The sequence below is a fragment of the Betta splendens genome, chromosome 4 (genome assembly GCF_900634795.4).
Source record: "Betta splendens chromosome 4, fBetSpl5.4, whole genome shotgun sequence".
Taxonomy (NCBI): Eukaryota; Metazoa; Chordata; class Actinopteri; order Anabantiformes; family Osphronemidae; genus Betta; species Betta splendens.
In genome coordinates this window covers 15,293,460-15,318,923 of record NC_040884.2, presented here as the reverse complement: position 1 = coordinate 15,318,923, position 25,464 = coordinate 15,293,460, and the positions used below count along the sequence as shown (strand labels likewise).

General features: G+C 46.3%; 1 protein-coding gene across 6 annotated transcripts in view; it reads left to right on the top strand.

Moving 5' to 3' along the window:
- LOC114854046 (myosin-3-like) overlaps positions 1-25,032 on the top strand; it is a 70,824-nt gene extending 45,792 nt beyond the window's left edge. For 4 of the 6 annotated variants that reach the window (XM_029148097.3, XM_055508351.1, XM_029148096.2 and 1 more), the window contains 10 exons: positions 304-448; positions 862-1,099; positions 6,483-6,567; positions 8,630-8,741; positions 15,041-15,150; positions 15,374-15,448; positions 16,488-16,581; positions 16,673-16,713; positions 20,790-20,892; positions 23,642-25,032. In XM_029148097.3, the coding sequence (XP_029003930.1) occupies positions 304-448; positions 862-1,099; positions 6,483-6,567; positions 8,630-8,741; positions 15,041-15,150; positions 15,374-15,448; positions 16,488-16,581; positions 16,673-16,713; positions 20,790-20,892; positions 23,642-23,884 (1,246 nt within the window). In that variant the 3' untranslated portion in view covers positions 23,885-25,032. Of the gene's footprint in view, positions 1-303; positions 449-861; positions 1,100-6,482; positions 6,568-8,629; positions 8,742-15,040; positions 15,151-15,373; positions 15,449-16,487; positions 16,644-16,672; positions 16,714-20,789; positions 20,897-23,641 lie in introns of those variants that run through there. The other 2 variants (XM_041070477.2, XR_003785723.3) reach the window with 2 other exon arrangements.
- Positions 25,033-25,464: the final 432 nt, after the last annotated feature.

Below are 25,464 nucleotides of genomic sequence, written 5' to 3'. Positions count from 1 at the left end.
ACAGAGTCTATAAAACTCTCATTCTCCTCTGCTGATCCTGTTCTTGTCCTTGTCTCTCCTCTCGTGCCCTTCCCATCTGCCTCCGCTCCCTATTCTATCTCATTCTCTTAACAGCCCACTTACCAGCTGGCACACAGCAGCGTACTATGGCTTGCATGGAAAATCTATTTAAATCATTTCTTTTAATTTATTGAATATGTTATCTGATTTAATTCCGCCTTTCGCTGTGTTTATTGCTGTTAAGCGTTCCTGACAGAGCGATTCCGACCGGCTTGTCACTTCTTCCCCCCCCGCTGCCCACAGGGCCGAGAAAAAGGCGAGTTTGAAGCAGATGCTCGCGTCATCCCACAGCGCGCACCTGAGCAGTCGCAGCAAGCTGGAACAGGAAGTGTCACATTTGAAAAAGGAAGTAGGACGCTTAGAGCTGGAGCTGGCCGACTCCCAAAAGGTACTGTTGGTTGTCCTTTAACGCTGCTTATGTGTGAATCTCACGGTGGGGATTAAAGTCAAGTTCCCAAAGAAGAGCACTCAACCTGCCCCCATCAGCACCACACACCCACCACTTGTGATTGTTCTGTGATTACTTGGCAGAAACAAATTGCCTCACCATTAATTAAAGCACCAAATGGTGCCAAGGCTGGTAAAATTGACTCCAATTAAGAGCTCAATGGGACACTAAATATTCAAATTAGTCAAAGTGGTGACTGTAGCCTGGCAGAGTGCCAACGTTGTTGGCAGTGATCGGCACGGCGTGTGTAAGTGTGTGCGAGGCCTTGGCTGCGTTGGTGCAAGTGGAGATATTAGTCGTCACGCCGGCCAGAAAAAAAAAAAAAAAACATGTCACCTTTTGTTGCGCCGCAGGTTCACGCCGACGTCCTCGGGCGATCGGAGGAGGAGCTGAAGGGAGCCCGGCGGGAGGCTTTGAGGAGCAGCAGGGAGCTGGAAGTGCAGAGAGGCGAGGTGCAGAGGCTTCAGGCCGAGTTACGGGAGGAGGAGGACAAGTTGAGGTGTGCTGTCACCGAGAAACTGAGTCTGAGCGCCTGCGTCAGGCGGCTGAGCCAAGAAGTGGAGGAGCTCCGCAGCAAGCACCGAGTGACAGGTAGCAATCAGTCAGTAAATCCACCACTTACTTATTGTGTCCATCTGTCCCTCTATTTACCCATCAACCCCACGAACAAGCTTACTGTAAGTCCATCTCTTGCAAATGCACCTGCTCCTACAAGCAAACCACCGACGTCCCCAATGTTCTTTCACTGTAATTCTGTTGTTGTGCTGCTCTCATTGTTCGCTGTCTGTGAACTTTCTCCCGTCGCCAAGCTGCACATGTTGCATTTCAGCAGAGCCCGCCGCGCCGCTGTTAGCTCAATCAGCGAGCTCAAATTAGCCATCAGCGGTACAGCGGTGTTGTGATCCGGTCGCTGGCTGCCTGCACGCAACCCAGACACAAACACACACGCGTGCACCCCGTAGATAGGGGGGGGGTTGATTTAATGGCTGCTTTAGCTGTATGGTAATGATGTGGCCCGCGTGTCCGCGCACGCGCCTGCCGGTGGCCTTTGTAGTGGCGTGTCAGTGCAGGAATGGTGACGGCTGGGTCTCTCTGAGCCCAGAAATGTCTCATTAAGAATTAACGTACACATCTGCAGTCACGCCGGGCGAACACCTCTCGCGCACACGCGCGCGCGCGCCTCCGTTTCACCCGACTCCCACCGCTTTAATTAGCGCACACACACTGGGTCTCAGAGGTACAAATGCGCACGCACGCGCCCAGTCACCTATTGTCCGCAGAGAGATGAATCTGAGGTCTCTCTCGGCGGTAGACGGTGGCTGGCTCGCTCGGCGAACACTGCTCATTAACAAGATAGAGACAGAAGGACATCGCTGTGTAGCTTGGCCTTTGTCTGCGATCAAAACACATTCCCTCAACTCCACGCTGCACACAAACCCACATATTATTCAGCTTTTACCTTCAGCGAATACAATCCAGCCGTGTAGAGCCTATTGTAATGAGTTAAGAAGAATCAAGATGCATTATTATAACAAAGGAGGCATTGTTTACCTGGATGGAGCAGTGGCCTGAATAGACTGGGTGAGGAGTCAGCTCGAGAAATTACTGTCATGAACAAAAGGCCTTTTTATTAACATCACTGTGAAGCTGTTTTTCTTCCCCCGTGTGTGAAAACAGTGTCTTTAGCGGCGTTGGGTCTGTTACATGATGATAATACTGTAGATCTGCCCTGAGATGGAGCTGATTGTAACAATGAACAGGTTTCATTACAGACTGTCAGACTGGTACAGAATGTACAGATGCATAAGATAATGAGGGGAAATCTGCTGGAGTGGCAGGTGCTCATTACCAGACAATGTTCCACAGTAATCTCCCATTCATTTACTTTTTTATTCCAATGTTGTTTTACACCATCTAATTTGTACGTGACATAGTTGTAAATGGTCTAAATCATATTTATCATATATATTAACGTTTAGTCTTAGTCTTTTAAATGAATGGAATTAGCCAAGTGGTAAATAAGAAGCCAATGAAATATGAACCAATAGCAGTTTTAAAGTCCCATATCATTTTTACTGCTGATGTTTTAAATTCTTATGGAATTGACACTTTCATGGGCATTAAGCAGTTTTACTTGTTGGAGGTGCTGGCGTGAGACTTGTATCAGGTTATCTGTGCCCTGAAGTTCATTGGGCATATACATAACTGTAGCAGGGATTTGATGGCTATTATATTAAAACGTCTCGGCGGCCAGACGGAGGGAGGAAGAGGAGGACGGAGGACGAGCTGGGTAGCAGGCATGTGTCACAGATGAGATTGAAGCGTCTGAAGGCAGCTGGATTCAATCAGACTGTGTCAGGAGAGGGCGGGGTGATTAAAAAGAGAAGAGGAAAGAAAGTCTCGAAACTTTTTGTCACTCCTGTGACTTTACAAATTCACTGTTGATGTAGATTATGTATCTTATTATATCACTGGATTCAGGAGAATGTTTTGTTTAAACCGATAATAAACAGAAGATTGTTTTAATAGTGAGTTTTACTGAAAATGATGTGTACAGTACTTTAATCCAAAGGTCTGGTTGATTGTTTAGCGAAGGGGGGTTTCGCTCTGCAGCCTGAGAATCGAGCGTTTGAAGTACGCACACGCCACCGGTGACGTCATCTCGTACCGTCGCCTTAAATGAGACGTGTCGAAAGGGCCGGCTGTAACCTGATGCTGTGTGACAACAAATGAAATAACAGCATAAACAAAAGCACAATATCCATATTTCCACACTTCCACTAAAACAGAAATGTGATATTACCTCCCCTCTGTGTTGCCGATGTGCATTTGCCTAAAGATGATGAAATCGTTATATGTGTGTGTGTGCGTGTGCGTGTGCGTGCGTGCGTGCGTGCGTGCAACATGTGCATATGCATGTGTGTTTGCGTGCCGCTATTCAGTCTGGATCCCCGGACGCACACATGCACAGGCCTCTCTCCTCCAATTCACCTCTATTACTAGCTATAATCCCATTTCACACTCTATCGATCCCCAAAACTGTTGTTCACCGGAACCAGCAGAAAACACTGGCATTTCTCCCCATCATTTCACCACCATTGTTCTTTATTACACAAAGAAGTCCCCCTTTGCCTCAGATCAAACTCAGCCCTGCTGAAATATGAATTATAAATGTATGGCTAATAAAAGAGAAGGGGGGGGGGGTGGAGAAAAGAGAGAGAGTGGGGGAGAGAGATAGAGATGGAGAGAAGTGGTTGGTAGAAACATCAGAGAAAATGACTCCTTTACAAGAGTCTATTGATCAGTTTCTATCAAAGGGGGATGTCAGACATGAGATTACCTGGCAGTTTGAGCATTAGGTGCCGTGTGTTATAGCCCCGGGCCCTTGTACCACTGCCAGAGGATTGTAAATAAAGCGGAGAGGAGAGAGCAAGAGGGGAGTGTGTGCTGGGGTGTATGTGCGTCTGAGTTTTAGATTCTGTGTGTGTGTGTGTGTGTGTGTGTGTGTGTGTGTGTGTGTGTGTGTGTGTGTGTGTGTGTGTGTGTGTGTGTGTGTGTGTGCGTGTGTGCGTGTGTGCGTGTGTGTGTGTGTGTGTGTGTGTGTTAGTCTTTGTCTTTGTCAGTGTTCGCTGTTGTGTGCATACTTTTCACCCCCCCCCCTCCTCGTGGTGTATTTGTGTGCATGATGGTGTGCGGCTGTGTGCTTGCACCTTTTGGCTTATACCCAACAGCAGTGTTGCAAGCCCATGAAACTTCACAAAGAGAGAGAAAGAGTCTTGGGAGGCTTTGGGACGTCTCTCGGGAGCACCTTAGCCCGTACGAATCCCCCAACAAAGCCAAAGGAAGCTCCTATGAAGCCTTATGAAGCTTTTATGAGGGCCAGGCAGGGCCCAGCCTGGCCCCAACCACTGATTCAGGGTTAGCTGGGTTTTCATCCTTCTCATGTTAAAGGTTAGCTGTGAGAGCAGGGTAATCTGACCGCAGATCTGTGATTATAGGCCGACGCGTACGACGGGCTTTGAAGTTCATATGAAGGTGGTGAGAGGGAGATTGAGAGAGAGTTAGATTATGGACTAATGTCACACCTTACGCTGTGAAGCCAGTATAAAAGGGTCAAGAAAGTGAGGGAGTGAGAGACCCAAGATCTTTGATTGTGGACTAATGTCATAACTTAACTCACCAAGCCTCTAAAAACAGGCTGTAAAAGACCCCAGAACTCAGTACACAGGCCCGGCGTTCTTCCCTAAGCTACTAAGAAGGGTTGAAACACACACAATCCTTCGCAGATCCTTGTTTAAAGTGAAAGAAGTGGCAGTATTTGCTCATGAGTCCCTGCTAAGCTAAATATATTGCGTACAATAGCTATTGTGCAAAGTAAACACGTGTTTGCGCGGCTGTTTGCTTTCTGCGCGAGTGTGTGTGTCTGCAAAAGGGGAAATTATAGAGCGAGACGTGCAAAGTTAGTATTGTATAGTATTAGTTAGTGTGTGTGTGTGTGTGTGCAGGTGTGTGTGTGTGTGCGCGTGCACGTTCCTGCTCATGTGTGTTTTGGCGTAAATAGGAGAGTTTGTGTAAACGCCCGGTCCATGCAGCTAATTGCTCTCTCTGTGGCCTCCCCCGGCGGGAGGTGTCACTGAGGTCACCCCGCAGCTAATGCCTTGAATGCGAATCTGCTCCCACGTCTCAATTTTTCCACATCCCCACTTAATTGATTATTGAGATTCACGGCAAACTTTCACCTTGAGCTGCGAGTGCAACGGCCCAGGTAGGACGCGCACGCGCAGAGGGAGGCGGTCGGGCGTCGTTAAATATTTAGAAATTCCACTCGCCGCTTCACTTTTCCTTGGGCTTCGGTTTGAACAGTTTGGATGCGGCAAAGCTATAAATTAATCATAGTTTTATTAAACGCAGATTTTCTCTTTCTGCATTCATCCCTTTCTGCTATTGGTTTTATCTCCCTCCCAGTCAATCGGCGCCGCCGCTACATCACAGCGCAGCGCATGGACGCGTGAGCATCACAGAGATACACAAACTGTTTCTCCATTCCGATATCACACACTGAAATCGGCGCGCACACCCACGGAGCCAAGGTCCATTTTGTAAATATTCAACACACACACACACACATGCTCAGGAGCGTACACACCTCTACATATTCAGCGCTCACATCTTCTCAATATTCACCAGCCTTGGCCACCGATGGCTGACAGTTTATGTTATATTCAATGAATACTGAATTTAGTGAAAAGGTTTTAGGAGCTATGAAGAAACATTGACTCACAAAACAGCATACACACAAAAACTGTGTGTGGTGTGGTGTGATGGGGGGGGCTGGAGGTAGCAAATCCCAAATTTTAAATTCAAACCGAGAAGGGCCTGCAAAAGCAAAGCGAAGCAAGGAACCTGACTAGTGGTTTATTATGCATCCGCTTAGTGTGCTAAACTATTAAGTGTAGGACAATGGGGTTTTATTGCATTTAGACGGAGGAGAAGGCTGAAAAGGGGAATGTGATTGAAGGGCTGCAGTCAGGAGAACGGGCTCTAGTGGCGAGCTCAAGGTAAAGAGTGCCATCTATTGACCGAGTTGGGGGCCGCTTCTTTTGTCTCCCAACAAAAGGTCTCCTGGCCCAAGTGCAAGACGTCGGTTCCTTCCTCCTTTGCAGCTGAAAGGCATTCAGCTCCTCATCTGCGGCACAATCCCTCGTTTTGCTTTGAAGGTGACTCACAGTTCATATTCCTGCGCCGCTGCCTATGTGGGTGTGCGTGTTCGGGGATATTGCTGCATTAAGCTACAGTGGGTTCGGATCGTGAAAGAGGGTTGTAGAATGTAGAAAGGACTCGGAAAAACCCCCAGTTTTTCTCCTCAGGTTTGAATCGGGCCCGTTCCGGAACCAGCGCTAGCCGCCGGCGTCTGAGGTGAACTGCGGCTCTTTACCTCACCCGTTATTTCTCTGTCTGCCTGTTCCCTGCTCAGTGGAAGAGTTGGCAGCCCGTGCGGACGAGGCGAGGCAGATGGAGGGCTGCCTGAACGAGGGGAAGCTAGCGGAGGAGAAAATGAGGTAAGGACGCAGGAAGCGAAGGGCGCTTCCTCGCTCCTCCCGCCCCCCCACCGGCCCCCGTCTAAACGCAGTGATCGCAACCATTAAGCGTCCTCACGTGCAGCATCCAGTAGTCTTTAACCCAACATGTGTTGAACAGACGTCGCTAATGTAATGATCCTCTCCCCCGTGTCCCAATATGTGGCCTGTAAATCTCCGCTGCGCTGACGGTAGACAGACGCACGCTGGGGGTCACAGTCCGGAGGCGAGACCCCTGCCTGAACCTGCGCGTCGGCCGGCCGGGCCGCGGCGATGACGTCGCCCGGCGAGCGGCTCCGACGCCGCGCTCGACGCTGCGTCTCGGGGAGGTTCTCGGCCCGTGGAAGGTTCTCGGCGCCCGCCGCGCGGCCTCTCGAGGCCGGGTTTTGAGCGATTACGTTTTATTAGCCGTCTTTTGGGCCCGCACGGTCAAACAACGGCGGCGTCTGCATGTTCTATCCATTTGCAGGATCACGCTGTTTACTGTTAACCCAGTATTATCTAATAACTGCAAAGACATGAAAGGTTTTTAAGCAACAACACCATACTAATGGCTTCCATCTGTGCTGTGGGAAATCCCCTCCTTTCTCCACAGGAAGCCTCCTCTATTCCTTTCCCTCCTCTCTCCCGCTCTGTTCATCCTATCATGTGTTCTCTCCATGGACCAATCTATCAAGCATTCTCTTTCCTTTTTGTTTTGGCTCCTCGGCTCCTGCTTCAGCTTTTCCTACTGCTGCGTTGCTCTATTAATAACAGTTTTAAGTTTACTGCCGCAACATGTAGTCAATTAATCTGTGTGTTGCGCTGCAGACAGATTGTCAGCTATAATTTGTTTTCCTAATGTATTTCAGAGTTTAGACATTAAATCTTATTAATCATCGGAATAGATGATTACTCGTTATGCCGCCGCAGCCGCTGGGATGGACTTTCATGTGCCGTTGTTTAGCTTTAATGCAAACGAATACATCATCCACCGTGCGCAACAGTGGCCCTCGATTTGGAGACGCTGACCATGAAATTGCAAGAGTACAGCTGGAGTGCAGCTTCAGTGCATGTCAGTATCCATCGCTCACACTCTTCACTTTCTGCGTACATTGTCTTTACCATCCACCGTCTAAAAAAGACATAACAATAAACAACGCCCAGCTGTCATTTCTCTGTTGACAATGAATAATTATTACAGAAAAAACAAATGTCTAAGATTCCCAGTAAATATATTATGTAGTTATTTTAATTATAAATGTATTACCTTTATTTAAACTGAAACAATTCACACTGTCAGTGAGATCTGGCATTGAATAGATGGGATGCGGTGTAAATATTGATTGTTTTTGCAAATAAAAACAAATTAATTTACGTAAACTTTGCAGTTCTTCGCACCACACTCATTTTACCAGTTAGTTATATCAACTTTCAATAACTGTCCCACAACTTTAGCCCCTCACTGCGCTGAACGCTTTGACTGTGCATGAATAAGTAATCCCTCCATTCAGGGCGTGGGTCAAGCGCGGGGGGTGTTTGTTTTGGTCCGTGTGTGTGCGAGCGTGGAAGGGGCTGCCGGGGCTTCTGAGGGCTCACCGAGCGGCCGGAGCCAGGCTGCGGAGGGAGGTTTGTGGAAATGGTAATCATTTGTCGTATTGATCCCGCTGTAGTCGGGCCGCTCGGCGCACGCGGACCCGCCAGCGCGCACACACTCGCGGACACTAACCGGCTCACACACACGCACAGGCGCACGGTTCCGTGGCAGGAATAGACCCCTTCATATTGATCCCCTTCACATTCCCTTAGCTCGGCTGCCACACACGCTCTCACACACACACATACTTACACTTGTGCGCCTGCAGATCCGGATTTTTCAGGAACCCTCATAACCATATTCAGTATTTTTAATGTATTGTGTTTAGCAGCGTGTGCGTCGATAAGAGTGTAATTTCACAGATTTGCAAATTAAAAAAAAAAGTCAGGATTCACGGATGCATGACAAAAAGTGACAGATTTATAACACATCCGGCATAACGCTTATTGTTTGTGTTGGTGTGTGCAGATCAATGGCCAGGAGCCTGGAGATGGAGGTGGCAGGGCTCAGGAAGAACCTTCGGGAGGCTGTCGATCAGAAAGCGGCGGCGGAGAGGGAAAAACAAGGCGCGCAGGACCAGGTTGGTAAATACGCAGCAGACCCGAGTGACACAGCCTCTGCAAATAATTGAGAGTGTTTGTTTAAAGCGGACCAGGGTGCTGCACAGGTGAGGTGTTAGTTCGCTGAACCACTGAGATACTGAAAACTATATCAGTTGTACTATTTGGAATCCTTTCTACGGTATTGATTTTGTAGCTCCTCCCACCAGTAAAGCCTGAGCCGGCGCTGCGGCGCTATACTAATATGCTGTACATATGTTGAAGGTTTGCACTCCTCTCTCGTGCCCTCCAAAGTCCCGCGCGCCGCCACCGCCCCCGTCTTTTTTGATGATTAGTGGCATATATCCGGTGCTAGAGCCCGGATTATCTTGTCCAAGAGAGGGAGGGGTGTGCGCGGGACCTAAACCTGGCAAGGTGATTTCGAGCGTTAATTCCTGGGTGTAATATTCCCTAATGTTCTGCCTTGGAGCACGGGGGAACCTCAGGGGAGAGCGGTTGTCAGAGCTGAGCCGCCGCCGTACAAAGGCAGAATGGATAATTAAGGGTAAAGCCAGGACGGAAGGTAGTGATGTTCATTTAGATTCGACAAACTTTCAATCCAGTCTTAAACGTCCCTGCTGGGGTGCTCCGTCCGATCCTGATGCGCTTTCTTTCTTTCTTTCTTTCTTTCTTTCTTTCTTTCTTTCTTTCTTTCTTTCTTTCTTTCTTTCTTTCTTTCTTTCTTTCTTTCTTTCTTTCTTTCTTTCTTTCTTTCTTTCTTTCTTTCTTTCTTTCTTTCTTTCTTTCTTTCTTTCTTTCTTTCTTTGCTTCCTTGCTTCCTTGCTTCTTTGCTTCTTTGCTTCCTTTCTTTCTTTGCTTCCTTTCTTTCTTTGCTTCCTTTCTTTCTTTGCTTCCTTCCTTGCTTCCTTGCTTCCCTCCCTGCCTCCTTCCCTGCCTCCTTCCCTGCCTCCTTCCCTGCCTCCTTCCTTCCTATCATAAGTGCACAGTGCCTGTAGAGGTCAATTGATCGGTCAGTCAGTAGCTAAGTCGGTGACGGTCAAACACTTCCTCAGGCTGAAATCGAGGTGGTTGATTATGCTTACAGAGTCACAATATTGATTAGTGTATATTAACGCAAAAATCTTCAGGCTTGTGAAGCAAAAATGTAATGTGATGTAAAAATGCTCATTTTATTCTAGTTTAGTTTCAGCATTTTTTTGTTAACAGATGTTTTTTGACAGATCTGTCGTGTCGACATGCAGCTGGAGCTCCTGGTCTGATGCGTAGTGTAGGTTTCACTTTGGATAATGTGGCAGTGATTTCTATATGGACTTTTTAAACCAGCCAATTGTGTGTAAAATATTAACGTGTTCATTTTACATCAGTCTTCGTAGATCATTCGCTCGATCAGCGTATTGTTGTGTCTTCCTATATTTCCCCTTTGCATTCTGTCTGTCTTCCATCATCACAACTACAGACAATGAATTTGACTCCAAAAAAGTGTTTAAACGCCGGCGTGACGGCCGGTCTGACTAGGACTCTTTCATTAGGTTCCGATCCCTGTTATTGACCAGCAGAAGATGAATTATCCACTGGTGAAAAAAATCAAAGGGTTTGAAATGGTAAATGGTACACTACAGTGGCCTATAGAGGAAATCTATATTACAAATTGCCTCAGTGCACAGTAGCTGAACCTCAGATAGCTCTTTTCCTATTCTGCTTGTATGTCTTTGTATGTCTATGTAGTGTGTGTGTGCGTGCGTGTTAGTGTTGGTATTGTCTCTGTCTGTTAGTGTCTCTGTTCTGATGTGAAGGAGGGCATTTGCATGTTCTATACCAGTCAGCAATGTTCCCACACGCGCACAAATGAGCCACACTCCGCTCAGTCTTCTGCCTCTGCATGAGTCCAGTTCAAATACAAGACATGTTTTCATGCCTGATCAGATCAGACCCACACACACACACACACACACGCGCAATCACAGTCATTAGTGTGTTTACCACAACTTCTTTTATCACAGAGTCAAATATTTCAAACTGTTTTAATGAGAATTTGCAGGGAAGTTTTTTTTAAATGGCCAAATTGTTTTTGTAATTGTAAACTTTTCCTAGTTTCCTCCCAAACTACTGATGTCATCACAGAAACACAATTAGACGCTAGGTTTTAATTTAAGCAGGCGGCGCTCACCTGTCAGCTGATAAGTCTGCGTGTCCATCTTTATTTGAAGCGGATCTACACGCTGCCAAACTGCAGTAATTGTGCAGCATTGTCCTTTTGGTGATGCCAGAGAGGGTCGCTCTCCGGAACAGGCTGATCTGTTCATTGATCTCACTCATTATACCTGATAGAAGCCCCACGCCTGGCCTACTGTCATTAGCCTGGAATGAGCCGCGCTAGATCACGCTCACGGCGCGCACGCACGCACGCACACACACACACACACACACACACACACACACACACACACACACACACACACACACGGCCATGATGATGGCGCAATGAAGAGAGACAAATGAAGCCCATTTGTTTGGTTGATGAATCAAAAGAAGTGCTCCAATCGTCGGACTGTTTAACCATGGAATGGAATTTGTGTTTGCCAAAGGTGTGTGTTTGTGCGTCCGCGTGTCCCATCGCCCAAGCAGCTCGTTAGGCCACACAGCGCTGTAAGTCATTTGGTCAAGCAGGGAGACTAACCGTGTTTGTTTCTCCCCTCGTCCTCTCTCTCTGCTTCTCTGTGCACTTTTAGCCGTCACACAGGGCTTTTTTTTCCCTTATATTTGTATGCGTGTGAGGACGTTGACACTGTACACGATGCCAAGAAGGATTCTTTCCCCTTCAGACGCTTTCTTTCTGTCCAACCTGTCTGTCTGTGACCACAGATCCGACTCGGCCTCATTCTCTCACCTGCTACTATGATTCACTCATTGCTTCCTGATTCACTACTATAAAGCTATGCCATGTGCAGTTTAGATGCTATGATAATAGAGCCTTTGTTACCTTTATTTATTCATTGTTGCAGGCTTCTCTTTTGTATGAGCATCATTTCTCTACTAATCCTGCAGCTTTGTAAGAATTCAAGTTCCTAAGAAGTTGAATGTGCACATTGTTTTGGGCATTTGTTGATTCTACAAGTTCCCCTTATTAAAGAGAATAAGAAATCAATTCCTCCACACAGGGACACTTGTACTGTAGTTGTGCTCATGCAGGTTAGATCCAAGATGAGGGATGTGAGTAACAGCCTCCACTAATAAACAACCCAGCAGCAAGCGCATAGGACAGTGTGTGATGAAAGGACTTTGGGAAAGGAGTCAGGCCATGCAGCAGCAGATGAAGGTAATTAAAGAAGCCATCATCAGCATCATTAATATGCTAGGTCTGCTGTGGCCCACTGACTAGTCTAATGGAGAACATGTCATCATAGTCACCATTAGGGAGAGCGCGACACACATAAACACACACGCGCACACACGATCTTAATGTTGGGTCACGCCATGATTATCACCATTAAGCCAAGAGTGAGAAGACCTGCTTAGGAAATCTCATTCTGTCCTGACACACACACACACACACACACACACACACACACACACACACACACACACACACACACACACACACACACACACACTTGTAGATCTTTAATTCAGACCCTGAGAGTGATAAGTATGCATATTTAAGTGATGTCAGGCCTGTTGGGTCTTTTAATTAGACAGAATGAATGAATGTTTTATAAAAATGTGTTTAACAATAAATGTGTTCATTAATTTGATGAGAGGATGTGCTCTGATGAGCTCAGTGGAACCGCGTAATGGCTCACACTCAGCTCTGGCCCCTTTGATGGTGATGGCAGCAACAGCCAGTCTGTCTGTGTTTCACTTTAAAACATGTTTATCCCACAACCTTGCACAGCCCGGGCCTCTGCATTCAGGTCAAAGGCACTTTTGTCCTCTACAGCTAATGTTCACAGCTCCACCGAGAATAGAAAAGTTGGGAAGTCCCCCCCCACAATCATTTTTTTTCTGTCTCATTCAGACGTGTGAGTTCACTGTAGAGATTCCCCATCTTGCATGTATTATCAAAAAAAAAAAACACCGCGCTGTATCAACAAATAGCGCTGCAGCAGCTGTAACTCTTCCAAATCCGTCACCAGCGCCGCGGTAGTAAATTCATATTCTGTGTCAGCGGCCCTAAAAGGACTGGTGATACCACCAAACTTGGTTATAAGTGTGTCCCAAATGCATTTTGTTGCCCCTTTTAGCCCCCATCATCTGCTAAAATATTTGTGCAACAAAACCAATCTAAATGTTAAGCAGGTATGCTGCGTTCCTACCCCCCCCCCCCCCCCCCCCCCCCCCCCGCCATGCACCTCCACCACCTACCTCCTGTCATTTCTCCTTTTTCCCTAAATGTTCTTTTCTATACACCCCCCCCCCCCTCTCTCTCTCTCTCTCCGACACCCTTTCGCTGCCTCCCTTGACACCGGTGGAAACAGAGTGATGGTGTGTAATTTAGTCCTAATCACAACATCAGACTTTGCGGCGCGATTTACATCCTTCCACCGGCCGAGGAGCCCGTCAGACAGTCAGGAGGGAGATGTTAATGTGAGACCGCGGGTAATTACTGCCATTACGGCTGGCCGCACGTGCACGCGCGCTGGTGCACGTGCACGGGCGGTGGATGTGGGGGCGCTTTGTGAACGGCGTGCTTTGATACCGTTTTGCGTATGTGATTAAAAGGTGACGTTAAAGCGGGGTTAACGCCAGCCTCCTTCATGTGGGAGGGGCCCATGCACGAGGCAACGCCAGAACAACACGGGGCACTCGCAATATTTATTCCATGGTTGATTAATGTAATTACAATTGATGCCTGGACTCTTAACTCTTCTAATCTGATTGATTTGCTTGATGTGATTTCATTGTCTCCACCGTTCTTTATTGCCTTATGTGATGATTGCTTCCTGGGCCTATTCCTTTTTCCAGATGTAATTAAAAGTGTAATTCTTCATTGGGTTCGGGGCTGTAGGAAAAGCCAACCCACTAATAGACACAAGCAAATCACGGCTGGTACGTGGACTGTACTCTGTGTGGGAGTTGGGCTTTTCATACTTGATCAGACTCCAAGAACTGAAAGATTAAATACTGCAGACAACTTGAAACAAAGCCTGATGAATTTTGGCTGCCTATACTGTACTTCGGTCATCTGAAACCATTTTTTTGGGTTTTTTTTTGTCCTCCGCTCCACATTCTTGGCGTTGTCATCTTCATTGTCCCGTTCCATTAAAGCCACTGAAGGGTGACACGAAGTATAATTGTTTGTATTAATCACTTTTTTTGTGATTACACCAGCAGAACCGTGTTTTCATTGAGTTCTGATTCAGCAGAGTCAGACGTCTTATTGTAACCCTCTGGTGGGTTTTTTCGGATGTTTTGGCAGAGAAACATGTGCAAACCTCGCACAGCAGTTCATGTTATGACATTTTTGGTTAATCACATGACATTTTGGATGCTTAAATCACGGCCCACACATTGGAAACTTTTTTTTTTCTTTCATGGTTGCCCAAGTCTTTGTGGGGGAAAAGGTATGGCATATCAAGGTGTTTCCATGGCGATAAGAGTAATGTGTCAGGGTCCCCAGAGTTTAGGCCTGGAAAGGTCCTGACTGATAAGCAAAATGAAAAAGTCAGCGGTTTGGCCGGTGCCACCACGTCTCCGCCTTCACCCCGCGCCTGCACCACCTGTCTTCCTGCTGCTTCCCCACATCCTCCATCATTCTCCTTTCACACCTGCTTAATACCTCATCCTGCCATTTACACCTGTGTCTGCAAATGCCACCTCTTTCGTTCCCCATTATTCTCCATTTACCTAATTTCTCTCTTGTGTTGCTATTATGTTCCATGGTTGACATTTATTTTCACCCCTTCTTTGCCATCATCTATTAGAACCTCAATTATCCCTTTTTTACTTCATTTTATTTTACACCTTTGCCTCCTATCATCCCATATTTATATTGTATGTGATTTTTGAGTGCGTGCGAGCAAGAGAGACCTAAAAACCATCTAAATTTTGGAAGCGAATGTTGGATGTTGGAAGTAATATTTTCCCTGAAAGGCCACAGCGTTTTAAAGGTGCAGACTTTGATTTTACACATCGTATGCACTGAACCAACAAAGTAGCGAGTATCTGAATAAATAAGTGGAATAACTAATACAACTGAAAAATCTTTACTTACGTATGAAAGGCGTTTTACATCTATCATTGTAATTATTCATTGTTATTGTCTGATATACATGAATTCTAACATGTCATCGAAGACCTTTAACAGTTTTCTCTCCTGCAGGTGGACACGCTGCAGCTGGAGCTGGAGGCAGCGCGATCAGACAGAGCGAGTCTTTGTCACGAGTCTCAGATGGTCATGACGAACGTCAGCCAGTGGATTTCTGAACAGAAGTAAGAAGCTGACACGTGACTGAGCATGCATTTCTTTGTTTCTTTGTTGGCAGATGAAGGACATATGAAGGATTTTTGCCTTTGTGTTGTGTAATAAATGTGATATGCAATAAATGAAATTAAGCTAGTGTTAGTCTGCTCCCAATGCTGCAAAACACTCCATTCGGGTTCCATGTATGTTTCCATGAAACCTTTGCCTTGTTGGACTGTCTGGTTCTTTCAGGGCTTCTAATGAAAGTCTCGCTGCCCAGATGAAGGCCCAGAGCAAGCTGCTTCTCATTGCCACTGAAGAGAGGGAGTGAGTACTGTTACAGTGTGACCTAAGACAAGTGTATATGTAGTGTGTGGGCTCAGATCTGTGTGGTGCAGTTCAGAGAGACACCTGCAAACCAGCTCACCTTTTCCTATACATGAGTCATGTTTGATGTCACAGTGGGTCGTGTCTCGGTTACAGCGTGCGTGTGGACACGTGTTGAAGGGATTCGGGTGGACTCTGTGACATCCTCACAGCTGACAGTCTGTTTTGCATGTCTTCATCGTCACGACTCCCATGCGCGTGAGCAGAACACACCCAGACAGAGACGTGACTTGTCCCCAGTTCCTACAGATCAAAGCGGCTCTGGTCGTCTTCTGTCATCCCACCCCGCCCCTCCTGCGGGGGCCAACCAGCCCAGCCCCGCCCAGCGGCCGCTTGAGTTGTGTGTTTGAGCACAGGTTTAGTGATGGTGACAGACTCACCACACCTGGAACGCACCGGCTCCAACGAAGCTGGGGTTCATAGAATCCTCCTCCTCACACTCAGCGACTTAATATAAAAATTTGATTCTACTTCCCCTCCCCATAAAATGAAGCAATTTCATGCTTCTGATGTTGTAGCATAATAGTGAAATGCGCATCTAAATGAGAACTTGTTTTAATAGTTCTGGAAACTAACTGGTACTGTAGCATGGCAACAATTCAAAACACATGGCCACAAGAGTAAGCGATAAACACCTGCAACAACATAACAATATTTCAATTACTGTGTGTGTGTGTGTGTGTGTGTGTGTGTGTGTGTGTGTGTGTGTGTGTGTGTGTGTGTGTGTGTGTGTGTGTGTGTGTGTGTGTGTGTGTGTGTGTGTGTGTGTGTGTGTGTGTGTGTGTGTCAGAGATAATGGCTGAGCTGTTTGTTAAAGGCTGTTCTGGAAGCACAGACCCCACTGCAGATGCCTGGCAGAATATTTTGTCTGTCTGTTAACAAGAGCCTCTTGATGATAATGGGTGTCGGCCGTTCTCCGCTTCTGCCTCTCTCTATGTATATTTCCCTGTTTAACTCCGTATCTCCCTCACTTTGTCAGACATCTTCAGGAGACTAATGACACACTGAAGGCGGAGGTAGAGAGACTGAAGGGAGCGCTGGATGAGAAGGACAGAGACGTGGAGGGATTCAAGGTGAACGAGTGCAGAGTGGGGCAAGCAATGGGCGACAAACAGGGAGAGTAGATCATAAACAGGTTTGTTTTTATTTTGTAATTGTTCGCAGGCCCAGATCCGGCACCAGAGCATGCGGCTCGACAGGAGAACGTGAGTCATCTGTGTGTATGCTCCTGCTTGGCCTGTGTGTGTGTGAGTATAGGTGTGTGCGTCCATCAGCTGATCGGATTTTAGCATCCTCATCCAACAAAAGCGTTGCCCGCCACGTTTCGCTCTTTCACACACAATCTAGCCTGAACAAAGCTGATGATGATAATAACAGCGGGAGTGCCAAGTTGTGAATGAAACACCCCGCGGGCCCAGCCACCTGTGTGTGCCAGGGCGCGCGTGCACGTGCACTTGTGCGCGTGCACGCTGCGTCTCGCCTCGTCTCCAGTGCGAATATGTTATTCATGCTGGGCTTTTAACAATGATTACACTCCAATCAAGGGCCCATCCTCTCCTGCTTGCCACCCCCATGGCTGTCAAATAGCATTCATCAATAGAGAGGAGATATATTCATTATGTTCATTAGGGCAATGAGAATGAATGTGGCACAGATGGGATTGGGTGTCGGGTGGAAGTGAGAAAGGGGAGCGGGTGTTTGTGGGGGCACCTGCCTGCAGCAGTGCTGCCCTTGCCCCCAGTGTAACCCCCTAGGGTCCTTCTCATTAACAACCCCCCCGCTCGAACTCACCGTGTTTTACAGACCGCACACGCCAATGTTGCACCCCTACCCTAACGAACCACCGTCCCCTGTTTCCAAAACGGATCAGATTTGTTTTGACTGGAGTAGGTTTCCAATTTTATTCAAAGCTGTCAGTCATTTTAATGATATCATTAAGGGGCCACGACAGAAAGATGAATCGCATTTCTTTGTCTTTCCCTCATAATTGCGAATGAGCGAGAGAGGAGGTGGGGGGGGGGGGGGGGGGCAGAGCGAGAGAGGCAGTTCATATAGAAGTATGCATAAGAGGGGTTTTGATTGAGCGAATATAATAACACGGAACGAGATAAAAACAGTGAATGGAAGCCGCTGCCATAGTGTCTTCTCTTTTTTCTTTTGCTTTATTATGAGGATTCGTAATTTATTTTATTCCATTATTGTCTGCGGCCGCACGCTGCACACCAAAAATGCCATATGTATGAAAATCATGCATCTATAAGGCAACAGATTTGTTATGATATTTTCATATACATTCGCTGTTTAAATCTTATTACTGGTGGCAAAGGGGGGGTTCCCTGCATTGTCTATTTACTGTCACTATCGATGACAGAAATCAGCGTGGCATGAAGGCTTTGTCATTAGGTATGGCTTTATTAAAGAAATTTATTATGATAACATGGCCTACTGTTCCAGAGCAGCTGGGATGTCACGGCCTCACATTGTGAATGGCATATTATATCAGGATCTAATGGCGAGGATATAAGTTTGATTTAGACAGAGGCTCGTGTTGTAATGGGGATAGAAAAAATGTTTAGCAATCAAATAATTCAAGTGCGTGTTTAAAAAATATGTGAAAAATATGGGCTTTTGTGAGTGTAAATCAAAACCTGGCATTAGAGGATTAGTTTGATGATCATCTCACCGTTGAATGGCACCAGTGGCCTTGTTGGCTCCAATAGAGCTGCTGCAATGTGGAGCGAAGCACATCATCAGAAGAAATAGTTCAGTTATATTTCTTTCCCAGCGCTTTAAGCCCCGTTTGCTTAAAAAAAAAAAAAAAAGAAAGAGGAACAACGCTTTGTAGCCTTAAGAGCTAAATGCAGTTTCAGTCTTAATTGCATAGTGGCAATATCTGAAATAACAGTCCTGTTATTGATCAGCAACCAAACCCTTTCTGCTTCAAAGAACGCTGCCCGCCCCTTTTCTTCCTGTCTGTCTTCCCTCCAGGGGCGTTTAATGTGAGCAGCTACAGGAATAACAAAGCCCTACTTGAAGTTTGCCATAAAACCTAAATGACATGAATATAACAACAGAAGTCATGCAAATACATTACAGTCTAGTGTTTGTTTCGTAACAGTAATTACGCACCGGCCTCAAATTAACCGTTCACGCTTCACAGAGTGTCTTTCTCGGCAAACATTAAAATAGCAGCGCACATTAAAAAGCGCAGCGCGGAGGCAGCACAGATCGATGCGATGCCTCTCGCCACCGGCAGCACCGACTCGGCGACTGGCTGACACGACCCATCTGGGGGAGAACGCGCTCATAAAGCCTCAGGCTTCATCAGCCGCACCGCTAATGATGTGCTTCCAATTAAGAGCAGCCAGTGATCACAGCGGAGGATTTGTCCAAACGCGGAGAAGCAAAGTGACAGAGACGCAGAAAGAGGAGACTGTGCGAGGAGAGAGTTAAGCCTTGCATAAAATTTACAGCAGCACCCGAGCTGTAAATAAGAACGATGAGAGCGAGAGGGGAAGCGTGTAGTTTATTGCCTGGTTTAGAGAGCGTGGCAGCTTGGCTTTGACACTAATTACTGTAATTACACATACACTGATTGGGTTAAGCCGCTAATTACCCACATCTGCGTCTGCATGTAAACAGAGCAACACATGTTTCCACAGGCGTCGCGCCAAGTGCTCAGCGCATCGCTGCCTTCACACATCGGGAGCATAAATCTCACACAGTTGTCTCAGCGGCAATGATGTTTCATGATCTGCTGAAGACCACATTACCGTCTAGGAAGGAGCTTAAATCATGGGAAGAATCTGCGGAGATGTGGATTTTATGGAGTTGGCTTGTGCTTAAAGTTTATGCCTCCTGTTTTTCTAGCAGTGTAGTAATGGGAACTCGTGGAGACCGTCTTCCAGGAGGCATTTTCAATTTAAAAGATCAAAGGAAATGTCAGCGTTTCTCCTTATTAATGTTCTTTATAGCATTATTATGTTGTGGAATTAAAATATCTGGAAGGGTCACATGCAATTATGATCAGTTTATTAATGTCATTTTCAGCAAATTAAGTTCCCTTTGAATTTTTTTTTTTTATTAGTCAAGTTGGTTTTCAGACTTTGAATTCGATTATGTTCCATCTGCTGAGGCAGGTATAGATTAATGTCACATGATTAATTAAAAACTCCCATCAGTTCTACTTCAGTATATATTTAGGCTGTATAGTTGATATATTTGTTGTGTCTTGTGGTGGATGTTTCACTGTTATTTGAGTTATGGGATATAGTTTCAATAATGAATCTAATAAACTTTTCAGACCAAAATGTCAGTTTGAATATTAAAATCTCCCTCTAGCATCTTCCCAGACCCTAAATGCTTTAAATTGTGGCTAATAGGACCCAAACGTTTGTGTGGGGGTGTCCGTGTGTCTCACTTGCCCACACCCACAAGAACAACGACGGCATCTATTAGCGTCCCGACGAGCGAGCTCGTCTTCTCAACTGAAGCAAAATGGGGCCCTCTCTCCATCCGGTGCCCTGATAGGACGTCTCCGCCGGTTCCTGTACAAGAAGATTAACATTAAAGACGTACAGTGTTACTTCAGTGGGCTAAAATGTCTTTAAAAAAGTATTTAGAGCGTTTTTTTGTTTCTTCCCGAACGCTAACTGAACAGGTTTACTGGGGCATGAAGGGAAGAGCGTAAAGCGGGGGCAGCCAGCTCCTCCGTCCGCACAGAGCACCATTATCCACCGTCGTTAATTTAATATACATTCCTTAGTCAGCCCTGGGTCGGAATACGGCAGCCCCGAACATTTGTTTGTCATTTCCCAAAACGTTTTTAATAAACAGTTAAAAAATTTAAATGGCTTTGTGTACTGTTAATGTTCCCCGGCTGCGGTTGCCTTCACCGTTGTTGTTGTTTTGTGTCTCTTTTTTTTGTTATCATTTTTATATGTTCTTTTATATACAATTTAATGATTCCTGGAACCCATTCGCTCAGCCATGTTTGACTTTAATGAAGATAGTTATAATGAAGATGATGCACACCATCTCCTTGCCCCGGATTTTCAAGGACAGTTGAATCTGTTTTGCCAGACAAAAGTATATGAACACGCACAAATACCCGAGTTTAAAGTTTAACACAGTAGAGGGGAAGGCAAGCTACTTATTTTTTGTAGTAAAGTGCAGCTGAGCCTGTAACTTATGTAATGTTTTTTTATTTAAAGTGTAAAATCTGTAAATTTAATATCTGATTTGTTGTAAATGTTGTTTAATGTACATATGTTTGTTTCAGCGCGGAAAATCAAGGTTGTGTGGCTTTAAACCTCAGCAAAATCGAGGACATGCAGACCAGAATGCGAAGCAACCTGGAGGCCATTGGGATGTTAAATCAACAAGTAAGACACACACACACACACACACACACACGCCAGGTCCTGACAGTCCTTTTACCTGACAGATACAAACACACACCCACTGGCCCACCTGCTGTTGAGCTCACACAGAAAAGGAAGCTTTCATGCGTCCAACTTCAAACACACAAGCGCACTTACACACAGGCGCACGCAGACATCCATTTCCTCTTCCTACGATAAAAGTGAAAAGTAGGCAGCAGGGCGAGGAAGGGAGGGTGTGTGTGTGTGTGTGTGTGTGTGTGTGTGTGTGTGTGTGTGTGTGTGTGTGTGTGTGTGTGTGTGTGTGTGTGTGTGTGTGTGTGTGTGTGTGTGTGTGTGTGTGTGTGTGTGTGTGCGCGTGCGGCGTTGGGAAGGGGGGACAAATCGTATCGGGAAAAGGCAGTGACGTTTCTTTCCACTGGTAAATGATTTCCCTTTCATGAAACTGAGAGAGGGAAGTATATCAATACAGCCGTGCTGATCTCTTCATGACAGCATAGGGAAATGGCCCGCTGTGATAAAACAATGTGGGGGAAAAAACACAGAGGAATATTCTGAGGAAAAGCTGACATTTTTTTACTGTGTTGAACTTCACAAGAGTCAACAAATCACCAAAAGAGGGAGGAATCAAAAAGTACTCCTGAGCCCCCTCAGTTCTCCAAAACTCCAGAGCCTGGGGAACCGCTCACCCGACTTTTGTTAGTGGTGGAACGGCCCGCTGATTGACAGGGTACCACGAGAGGTGGGACTTGTTGAAGTTTTGACGCGGCGCTGTTTCAGCGGAAGGCGACCGGCATTAGCTGCGTGTTTGAGATGGAGGAAGATGGAGGAAAAAGGGGGCGAGAGAGAGAGAGAGAGAGAGGGGAAGAGAGAGAGGAAGAGAAGTGTTGTTTAACAGGTCAGGTGTGTAATAGCGCCTCTTAATCTCTAGTGTGAATCATTACACACATCGATCCAACATTTGCAGCTGACACACACACACACACACACACACACACTGCAAAGGTATAGGTAGTTCATTTACCCAAGGATATTCCCCTCACTGTCCACTGCCCACACCGGAGTACAGGCTCGCGCTCGCATACAGATGTCGGAGAAGCTCTGATCTCATTTAGATCCGAGCTTTTAGTCATAGACCCCGTGTGCTGCTCTCGCACACAGCTGCATCATAACATGGTTTCCACAGGACACAACGGAGCGCGAGCACCGGTTCGTGCAAACCTTGAAGATGTCACGCGGGTGAATCTCCGTGAACTGGGATGAGAGCGGGCGTCAGAGGAAGGCAGTTTGAATCGATATTCCCCCTTCACACGCAGCTGCACGTCTGAAAGAACACCAGCTACACAGATCGAGAAGCACCGGCAGCGGCGGCGCAGCAACAAGCGCGCGCTCGTCTTTCCTCCCGACACATGCAAACCGATCCACCCGCAGTGTGCGAAGGCTGAGGAGACAAGCTGTGATTTTTAATTTCACCCCCCTCTCTTGCAATTAGGGAAGCCACCAAAGATGGGGAAAATTAAACAGGTCCCTCGGAATATACAGTTAATTATAAATGTCAGCCTCGCTGTGTTTCATGTGGAAACTCTATTGCTTTTGGCGTAACATAAAATGAACATGTAGATAGTAAATAGTCCTTAAGCATCTTAGCGGAGTTGTGAGGCATCGTGTCAACATGTCATTGGCTCTTCAAGGGTTAAGCCTGAGACCCAGATACAGTGTTTCTAGTCCTCAGATATAATACATTTGTTGAGATTTATTGAGCATCTGTGTGTGTGTGTGTGTGTGTGTGTGTGTGTGTGTGTGTGTGTGTGTGTGTGTGTGTGTGTGTGTGTGTGTGTGTGTGTGTGTGTGTGTGTGTGTGTGTGTGTGTGTGTGTGTGTGTGTGTGTCTGGAAGCGGAACCATCTGGAATTGTGTCTGTCTCATCTCCGCTTGCCGTCTTCTCAGTAGAAGATACCCACACACATGGCCAGACATGTCCGTGTGACATCATCCTTCAACCGCAGCCGACTTAAAACAGCAGATGTGGACGAGTGCAGCTGTCATTACCCACTGCCTCTTTGTCTCTCCATCCTTTAATTTCTTATTTTGCTATTCCTCAGAGCTAAAAATAAATTAAATCACGCCTTTCATCCTCTTTTATCGGCCTTATTGCGCTTTTTTGACTGGCACATTTTGCATATATTACCACACTTTACAACTAATGCAAATGTTTTTTTCTTTTACTTTTTAACTCGCACTCTATCCTGTCTTCATCTTGTCCTTGTCAAGTTAAAAAAAAAGAAAGAAGAAAAACCCACAAAATAAAACAACCTCCACTTAGCTGGTCTGTAATTGTATTTCAGGGCCCAATCATGTTCTGACGATGTGCGATTTGTTTTGTGTCACAGATGATTTTGTGTCAAATCGACCTCTAATGATCGCTCAAATTGACTGTTTTCACGTGGAAACTCACACCATCGCGTGATCCTCACTCGCAGCCGCTTCAAACCGTGAACACAATGCTCCTGAAAAGCCATCACAGCACCCATTTGCATTTCTGTTTCAAGAGGCATGAAAGCAACTGTGAAGGATGAATTAAATACATAATGAGGTGTTGGCTACTTTGTCAGCGTGATACCTGTTGACTTTTGATGCTTGATGTTTATCGGTTACATCCAATTATGTTTTGTCTTTTTGTAGATTGGAGGAAATCAGGGGGATGTTTTAACCTTTTAAAACTTCAGCAAAAGTCTTTGTCTTCCTTTCTCCAGTTAAACACCCTCAGCCAGGAAAATGAGCAGCTGCGTAGGCAGCTGGATGAAGAAAGGTGCATGCGCAGACAAATGGAGCGGCTTCTCCCTCCCACCTCCCAGCACTGCTCCACCCACCTCCCCGTCTCCCCCGGTGCCCACCCACCGCCTGAGTGCGCCTCCCTCCCTCCGCTCCCTCACCTGCCTCACCCACTGAGCTCGACTTGGGTGACGGGGGACACGAGCTCGGCCGAGTGGAGCTGACGTCGACCGGGTGAGTCCCAGCGTTTGGACGACGGCGCCTCTTTGCTCCTCTGGAAGACATTTGGTCTGGGAGGACAAGCAGGGATCTGACCAAATGAAGCCCACTGAAGACTTTGACCTGTCGCGACCTTTTGACCTCCAGCTCCTCGCTAGGGAGATTCCGCGGTATGAGGTTAATGTCCTGCAGGTCAAAGTCAATGCTCAGCACCTGAGGGGAGCACCAAAAGCAGTGAATACTGCAATTTAGCTTAAAAAATATCTTTACGACTGCAGCACGGAGATGTTTGTTCTGCCATGAAGGCAAAGCAGAAGGAAGCAAAACATCACTGAAAAATAAATATTTTTAAATGTACTAAGCATAAAAATAGTAATTCCTATCACACAGCCTGCACCGTGTGCATCTTTACTGCTGTAATGATTTGCCCACCTGCATGTGAGCCACTGTTCACCCAACTTTCAGCCCGCAGGACATGTATTTGGGTAATATTCACCGACCGTATACACTCCCTCAAAGAATGAACGTTTCCAGTCAGAATCACAGACTGGGGATCAGATTCAACATTTGAATTCAGAGGAAGTACAAGGAACCAGTGACATTCAAACGGAGGACAGAGGTGCTCGACTCAGACACTTTGAAGATGAAAACTTTGTTAAACTCTATTCAAAGCAGCAACTCTGCCACTGGATCGAAGGTGACTTCAACCAAGCCCAGTTCAACGGCACCACGAGTCTTTACAGACGGACAGCTGCCCTTTATAAAACCTAGACTCGACTGGCAAAGCCCGAACCATCAAACATTCTCAAGCTTGTATTGACGATGTGTGAACCACGGCCGTCTCCTCCTTTACAGTCCTCTAAAACATCACAACGCAGAAGCACTTCCCCCGAACAGCCGACTCCAGGTTGGACTCCTCCGCTTGCGCTGCAGCTGTGCACCATGTGTCCTGCATCCACTCAGTGTACTGAGTACATTCATGTGGGTGAGCGTGCGCTTCTGTTTGTTGGCTGTTCGAGGTATTTAGAGTCGGGTTTTATACTGTTATGCTGTGGTGTTGCCTTTTAGTAAGTGAAAAACAAGCATGTCATTAAGCAAACATTTCTTTCTGTTTTGTGTTTTTATATATGCAATAAAAGAATTTATTCTGCAAGGTGGAAGTCACAACATGGCAGCAAGGATATATCTTTAGCATAGCATAACATAGTACAGTTGCCAACATCGCCCCACATAAATCACGTAAAAATGATTTTGAAGTGTTTTGACTTGTACCTCTTCATATGCTTCCAATGGTTGAACTGAACTGCTTGTTCACACGAGCAAAGACAAGGAAGAGACGCATGCGTACGTCTTAAAAACAGCATTATTATAATGTCATAATGAGAATTCTAGGGAAAGAAGGTCTCAGGCCACAATTGGCTTCCTCGGCTTGCTCTTTTCTCTGCCCCCACCTGTCTCCCACACTCCTCCACCTGTCCCCCCCCTCCCTCCTCTTTTTTTATCTTTCATTGGCGCTGTATACTGTCTACGTAAACTATTGTATAGCTGGTCAGGATTTTGTTCATTTTAATGATTTCAAGCTGAA